General features: G+C 44.9%; 1 protein-coding gene across 2 annotated transcripts in view; it reads right to left on the reverse strand.

Moving 5' to 3' along the window:
* LOC119349536 (E3 SUMO-protein ligase MMS21-like) overlaps window positions 1–154 on the reverse strand; it is a 2,963-nt gene extending 2,809 nt beyond the window's left edge. The window contains exon 1 of one of the 2 annotated variants that reach the window (XM_037617576.1): window positions 9–154. In XM_037617576.1, the coding sequence (XP_037473473.1) occupies window positions 9–95 (87 nt within the window). In that variant the 5' untranslated portion in view covers window positions 96–154. The remainder of the gene's footprint in view (window positions 1–8) is intronic. The other variant, XM_037617575.1, reaches the window with a different exon arrangement.
* Between the last annotated feature and the right edge of the window lie 7,256 nt (window positions 155–7,410).

A 7,410-nucleotide genomic window follows, 5' to 3' on the forward strand; every position in this document is an offset into this window, starting at 1 on the left:
GGAGGGGGCAAAGGGGTTCTTACCAAGACGAGGGTTTGGGCCTCCGTCGAGGTAGCGTCGGCCGCGGTGGCGAGCTTCGTGGCCGCCGACGACATCTCCGGCGAAATCCCGCGGTTCCCCTTTTTTTTCTCCGCGGGGGAATGGAGGGAAAACTGGACTGCCCGGACCTGTGGACTATAGCATGTACTGTATATACGAGGCCCAGCACTATTTCTAAGTGGGCTGCAGAGTAGTCCAGCCAGTACATGCCTTGAGGGAAAATATTTTTTGGTATGAGGCCACCAGGCCAGCCCAAAGTGCTAGGCCGAAGTTTATATTTCACCCTGAAACTAGGCCAGCCCAAATAGCCCTTCAAATGTGAAATGGTAGCGTTAGATCTTTCATGTTTCATGCAAAATTGTTGATTGCTATTTTTTTTGAAATACTCCCTCCGTCCGAAAATACTTGTCATCAAAATGGACAACAAAGGATGTATCTAGAACTAAAATACATCTAGATACATCCCTTTTTATTCATTTTGATGACAAGTATTTCCGGACGGAGGGAGTACATTGTAACTATGTAGCATTTGGTTGCGCTATAGTATTGATAATAATATATTCACATGGATGACTAGACCTACAAATGAGTTTTATTGTAGATATCAAGAAATTATCAGCTTCAAGGCAACTCGATCCTTTATCAAATCAGTCGACCCGGGCTTTGAACTCACTAGTTGAGTCGGCTCGCTCACTTACTAAATGTTTTCCTCCTTTCTTCTTTCACGAGTCACGAGCGACTCCCCACACGAGGGTGTCCTCGCCTCCGTTGGCGTCGCCATCGATCTGCCTTGTCCCCGGTGGCCTTAGGGTCATTAGGGCATGATGGCAGTGGCGAACTGTCAACAAAAGATTGTGCGGGCCAAATGGCAAGAGATTGCCCGTGGTTGCCTTTTTCTGGGCCCATGGGTTGGCTGTAATAATAGGGGGAATGATATAAACAAGGGTGGGCCATGGTCTATGTAGCCTTGTTGTAGCTCCGCCACTACGTGGTGGATCTCCAGCCTTGCTGGCATGAGGGCTCCTACTTCGTTTTAGATGTTTTTTGGTTTATTTAGGTTTTGTGTTCTACTCAAGAAGATGCGATAGCGACATTTTGAAGATGGAATAAGGTTATCCTGCGTAGTCCCCGACCTGGCAATGCCTCTAGAGTCGTCGGAGGGCGTGTGAAGGTTTGTCTCCTTCTCGCAGGTTTCTGTCGTGTTTGTCTTTGGTGGATCTGCTTGGATATGGTGTTCGTTCTTCCGTGTTCATGTGTCTATAGTTTAGATTATTCTTATCTACCCTTCTCTTCATCAATGGTGGTGGTTGTTTTGCGTTGGTCGTTGGAGTCTTAGCACAATGACGTTCTGACTGCCTAATACAATAAGGTTTGTTCGGCTCCAGTGAGGGAGGTGCAATGATGACACCGCGACTTCAACTCACTCTAGTGCTTGTAGTCGTTTCTAGATGGTCTATAAACATTGATATAATTTCTATTACTTCGTGTGTTCTTCTGTACTGGCACGATTTATGAATAGATCATAAGTATTTTCCCGAAAAAAGAGAAATCCTGTTCACTTAACGAGAGCTCCATATCCACCCCAACCAAGGAGAAACACCAAAGAGGCCCTCGCCTCAAGGACGATCCAAATGGGCCGGCCAAGTGCGGCTACAGCGCTGTCTCCCTGGCGCATATCTTTTTCTGTTTTATCTACTACTACTACTACTACTACTACTAGTACTACTACTACTACTATAACTATAGTACATCAACTTTGGAACTTGGGCTAGTCATCCAACTGCATTTTTGAAGCAAATCATTAGCCATCGATTAAATTACACAGGGTGCATCTACATTCTTCATCATACCAAACTCAAATGATACAACGGTTAATGTTCCTTGGATTCGCGTCGCATGGACACACGCCAAAATGCGGCCAGCCTGGTCTGGTGGTGCCATTAAGAAAGATAAATCCTTTCAAGTCATCATCAAAAAGCCATTTTTACATGTCAAAACAGTCAAAAGCAAACATAGTTACAAGATGATAAAAGCGGCAACCTGAACACCATTTTTTAAATTCAAGCAATTTAATCATAAGACACCATGTGCATAGCATGTACCTTATACTAGTTACATTTATGTGTGTGTGCAAAACGGAAACATGTTTTTCTTAATTTCTTAAGACAGCTCATAGCATATATTGCAATAGTTCATGTAGCGTTAAAAAATGTTTGTGTAACTTCTAAAAAATGTTGACCGCATACGAAAAAATATCCTTAACATTTAAAAAATATTCATGTATTCTGAAACAATTTCATTACATTTCTATAAAATGTTTATACAATATAAGAAATCTTTTAGTTCCTAGAATGTTTTGTACCATTCAACAAATGAAAGTGACATTTTAAAGAAATGTTCATGTGTTTCAAACAAATGTTCATGTCATTTTAAAAAATACAATTTAAAAATGTTAATGTAATTTTTTTAAAAACTTATGCCATTAATAATGTTCATCAGTGTATTTGAAAAAACTGTTTAAGATCTATTTTTTATGCTAGCATGTAATTGAAAAAAATATATATCATGTATTTGGAAAACATTCAACATGTACCAAAAAGGTTACACATGTATACTAAAAATGTACAATGCTTATTGAGAAAAGTAGACAATTGTTCAGAAAAAACAAAAACTAAAGAAATCCTGTAAGAAAAAACCCAGGAAATCTACAGAAAACCGATAAAAACAAAAGCAAAATAAGAAGAAAAAAAACCGTGCAAAAGTTTTTAAGGCCGGTTCATACAACCTTCCCAAAACCACTAGATGATGTGCTGTGTTGTACCGGCCCGTTTGGTGGAGCGCCAGAGGTGAGACTACCGTAGGTCTCTCAATGGGCGTGAAATAGTGAATCTCCTATTTGGCGATTGTAGTGCCTGTTAAAGGGGAAGTCCCCTTCTACACCCGAGCTCGGGATAAACAGTGACTCGAAAAACATTTTAAAAATATTCAAAGAATCTGATTTTTTTTAGTGACAAATGTTCTAAGATCTTGTAAATTTTCATCATGAAATCACATTTGTGGAAGTCGTGGCAAAAAATAAAATTTGTGCTAAAAATGCTTTCGAAAGTACCATTTTCAGAGTATCGATTTTGTTTTTTTACCACGACTTCCACAAATGTGAGTTCATGATGAAACTTTGCAAGCTATTAGAACATTTGTCAAAGGTTTCCATAAAAATATTTTTGAACATTTTTAAAATATTTTTCAATTGTACTGTTCACCCGAGCTCATTTGAGCTCAGGTGCAAAAAAATCCACTTACCCGTTAAAGGCAAAATAGTACACAACTCAGACCCCATTTCTTTTGCTGGATTTCGCAGACTGGCCCATCTTCTCACGATTGTTTGAAACTCCCAACCGGTTTGGGGAAAGCTTGTAGAAGCTATCAATATGTTTTTTTCATTTCTTGTTTTTATCTAGGTTTTATACTTTATTTTTTGAATTGCTTTCTTTTTCATTTTACATTTTTCTCAGATGCATGATCATCTTAGAATAATTAGATTTTTTTAAAAATTTCATCAAATTTTTTTAGAAAAAACTCAAATTCCTGAAACTTTGTAAATTTAATAATTTTTTTGAAATTTGCAAAAAATAAAATTCTTGATTGTTTTCAAATTATTTATTTTAAAAAAATGTGAACTTTTTCAACTTTTCTCATTTCTGTGACCTTTTTATAATTTACAAACTTTTTTCAAATTCGTTTTTATTATTTTTAATGAGATCTTGTAAAATTCAGTTTTTTTTCAAAAATTGACTGGCCAGCCAGTCGACCGGTCAACTAGTGTCTCTTGAGTGAGCGGAACAAGAAACCGAGCAAGCAAGCTTTGTATTTTTTGGCCGGTCCGCTACGTGTGTCATGCGAGCGCCAACGCTCTAACAGGCGCTGAACGTGCTGAGTAGGAGCTATCTAGAAAAAGCTCCAACGATTACGTGACTTGAAGAGACCTTTTATTTAATCTTGAACGCATTATTCTCCGTTCATATTACAGCCGGAGAGAGAGAGAGAGAGGAAATACAGCTATAGCAACGGAATTTATCACCATCGCTCTTACAAAGTTTTAGACAAGATTTTTTTAGAGAAAAGTTAATACTACCTCCGTCTAGGTGTGTAAGTCATCTTACGTTGCGCACCGTGACCAAGGTGGAGGGAAAACGAGAGAACTTAATGTGTTTTTGCTAATTAATAACAATGCATGCAACAAACTAACCAATGCATGTCGTGTTTGGTAGTCTCAAATCATTTAAAGCATGCATGACCCACATCTCTTATTGGTTGATATGTCATGAAACAAGAAACGAGATGAGAGTTAATGTACCGCGCCTAAGTGTTTTAGGATTATTTAGTTTTCATAAGATGACTTACACATCTAGACGGAGGTAGTAGATTGATTGGCTAATCAAGGAGCTGTGTGGAGGCCCATGTCCCACTCAAATTTTCAAAATCGTTTAAAGTTGGAAAGGAGATTTTTGCAAAACTTTGGATCATCAAATAAGGAAGTCCCCCCATTAAAATTGTATTTCAAACCCTATTTTAGAAAGGAAAAGACAAAGGGGGGCTCCTTCGGAGTTTCATAACTAGGCTAGAAGTCAACCAAGCTCCTTGCAACGGAAACCAAGAGAAAACAATTCAAAGAAAGCAGCCTATAGACTAGAGGGGCATCCTCCAGTTACTGCCGAGCGGAGCAAAGTAGTCTAGCGTCAGCATTACACAACACCGCCACATGCAGCTCATAACATGAAGACCTTGATCAGGGCAAAGAGGGGTAATTTCCTTCAATTTGTGTTGATGTGTGCACAGGGCTAGAATAATACTTGGAGTAAGTGAGGGATATCAGGTGTCTCCGTCGAACCCGTGTAACCGGGGCCTTATATAAAGGTACTGTGGGGTAGCCAAAATATACCGCACAAAGCTGATAGTCTAGACATAAGATCAAGAAGGGGACGGCTCGGACACGTATGGCTGGGAGGTCCGGACCGACCATGACTGGACGATCGACATGTGTTTGGTAGCCTTGATGGGCTTGTCGTTGTGTCAATTTAGTACTCCTCACTGATAAGAAGCTACTCCTTCCATCCAGCTTACGAAGGCGTCTTAGAGCATCTCCAACAGGCGCGGCAAAAGACGCGCCCACACGTTAAAAATTGCTTTTAGCGTGCATCGGCTGGTTCCGCGCGCTCCAGCGATGGCGAAAACTTACCGCGCGTGGGAAGCGTTTGCGCGCGCGTGGGAGAAAGCAGCACGCGGCGCGGTAGATTTGGCGCGCCGCTTCGCGCGCGGCTATAAATTTCCGCGCTCGCCACGCGCACAGAACACAGCCACACGCCCACCCCCTCGCAACCTCGCCGCTTCGCCGCTTTCCGCGCCACCACCGGGCCACCATGCCGCCACGCCGTCGGGGTGCTTCGGGCTATCGCGGCGTCCGCGAGCGCCCCAACGGCTGGTACTCCGCCGAGATACGGGCCGGCGACGTCCGACTCGGCCTCGAGACGTTTCGGAGCGTGCACAAGGCGGCCCACGCGTACGACGCGGCGTCGTGGCGCTTGGAGAGGCCTCGGTAGCCGATAAACTTCCGGGACGTCTTCACGCACGAGCAGGCGCAGCGCGTCGCCCCTCCGCCGCGTCTCATCACCGACATGGACCGTGCCGACCACGCTCGGTGGCAGCGCCGTCTCCTCGTCGCCGAGGAGGACGAGCGAGCCATGGCGGAGTGGCGCCGTCGCCACCCGGAGGACGTCGCCGACGTGCGTGCCTACTGGGCGGAGAGGACGGCAAGGCGCCGCGCGGAGCGGGCTGACCGGCGTCAGCGGAAGGCATTGGCGGACAAGCTGTGCGATATCGTTCAAGCAGGTGGGAGGTCGTTCTTCACCTCGGACGATGAACATTGGGACGACATATGGCTCTCAACCTCGGACGACACCGACGAGGATGATGATGGTGATTGTAGCGACTTGGAGTAGTTTCTATCTATGTATGCCGTAGTAATTTCTATCTATCTATCTATGCCGTAGTATTATCTATCTATCTATGTATGTCGAACTATCTATTTAGTTGCACCGATGTAAAATATCTTTATATCGTTTTTTTATCTATGCAATTAATTTAAAAAATGTTGTAGAATGAGCGTGCGTCTGCTGAAGCTGCGCGCGCGCGACTTTTTAGCGCGGCTGCTGGAGCAAACGCTGCGCGCCGCGCCAAACCAGATGATGGGCGCGCGTCAAATCAGTTTTTAGCGCGCGGCGTGTTCGGCGCCTGTTAGAGATGCTCTTATCTTGTGGGACGGAGTGAGTACTTCAGCAGCGGCTATGTGAAGAACTCTAGGCCTTCATCCATGAGCAAAACTGAAAGCTTCATTTGTTGGTTGTTCCAACAGTCTGGCCCGAAAGATGCAATGCAAATTGGCATGTGGATGGATGCCGGCGACAGCGAGCAAGAGCCGCCCGTTCCTCAGGCTCAGGGTCCAGCACGTGATGATGATGGATCGATCACGATGGTCAACTAGCAAGCTCTCGGCAGGCATCAAATGCTAGCTGCTACAACGGTACTTTAATCCGCCCGGCCCTTGCAGACAGTTGATCGCTAACCCAACCATCCATACGGTTCCGTATTAATGCCGCCATGCATGCATGCATGCATGGCCCAGAATCCAGATACCCACGTAATTAAATTAAATCTCGCCGGGAAACCAAGCTCCCGTCTCGAAGGGAGCACTCCGTAACGGCTACTCACCGGCACCGCCGTTCGTGTTGTCGTACGCGGACCGGGCGACCTCGATCCCTCTGACCTGACCACCGGCTTTGATTTCTTTAGCGCGCTCAGGTTCAGAGCCACAAGGTACTAGCAGCCGGTGCTTGCTTGCTTTTCTGTTACTGCTGCGAGATTCTTGGCTGGGTCAATTGGTTTACCTTACCGTCGGAAGCAAAGTGCACCACCACCTGCCAGCCCTAGTTGCAGTAGATTGTTGCCAAAGAAATCAAAAGGAACGCGCGGCTCCGGCCACGTCGATCGGTCCATCACGGGGCGAAACCGATCGACGGAGCTGTGTTCTTGGAAGAGAAGAGCAAGCTATAGGAACCAAGTTGATGGGCGGTAGCTGAGTACGCACAGTCGTATCCTGTTCCGGCAAATTATATGCATGCTCAGTCACGTCGCCGGGCTCCACTGCTTCTAGGCGGGCTCCTCCTGTACAGCGCGCAGCCCACGGGGAGGTACATATTTTTGTCGGTAGAATGGAACGAGCTGCATACTGGTCGAGCAAATATATCCATGTGCAGACCAGCACATGTGCTGTAGCGCAGTGTCACCGAGTGAGTGATATGATCACTGCAACGGCAA

This window comes from Triticum dicoccoides, chromosome 1B (assembly GCF_002162155.2).
Source record: "Triticum dicoccoides isolate Atlit2015 ecotype Zavitan chromosome 1B, WEW_v2.0, whole genome shotgun sequence".
NCBI lineage: Eukaryota > Viridiplantae > Streptophyta > Magnoliopsida > Poales > Poaceae > Triticum > Triticum dicoccoides.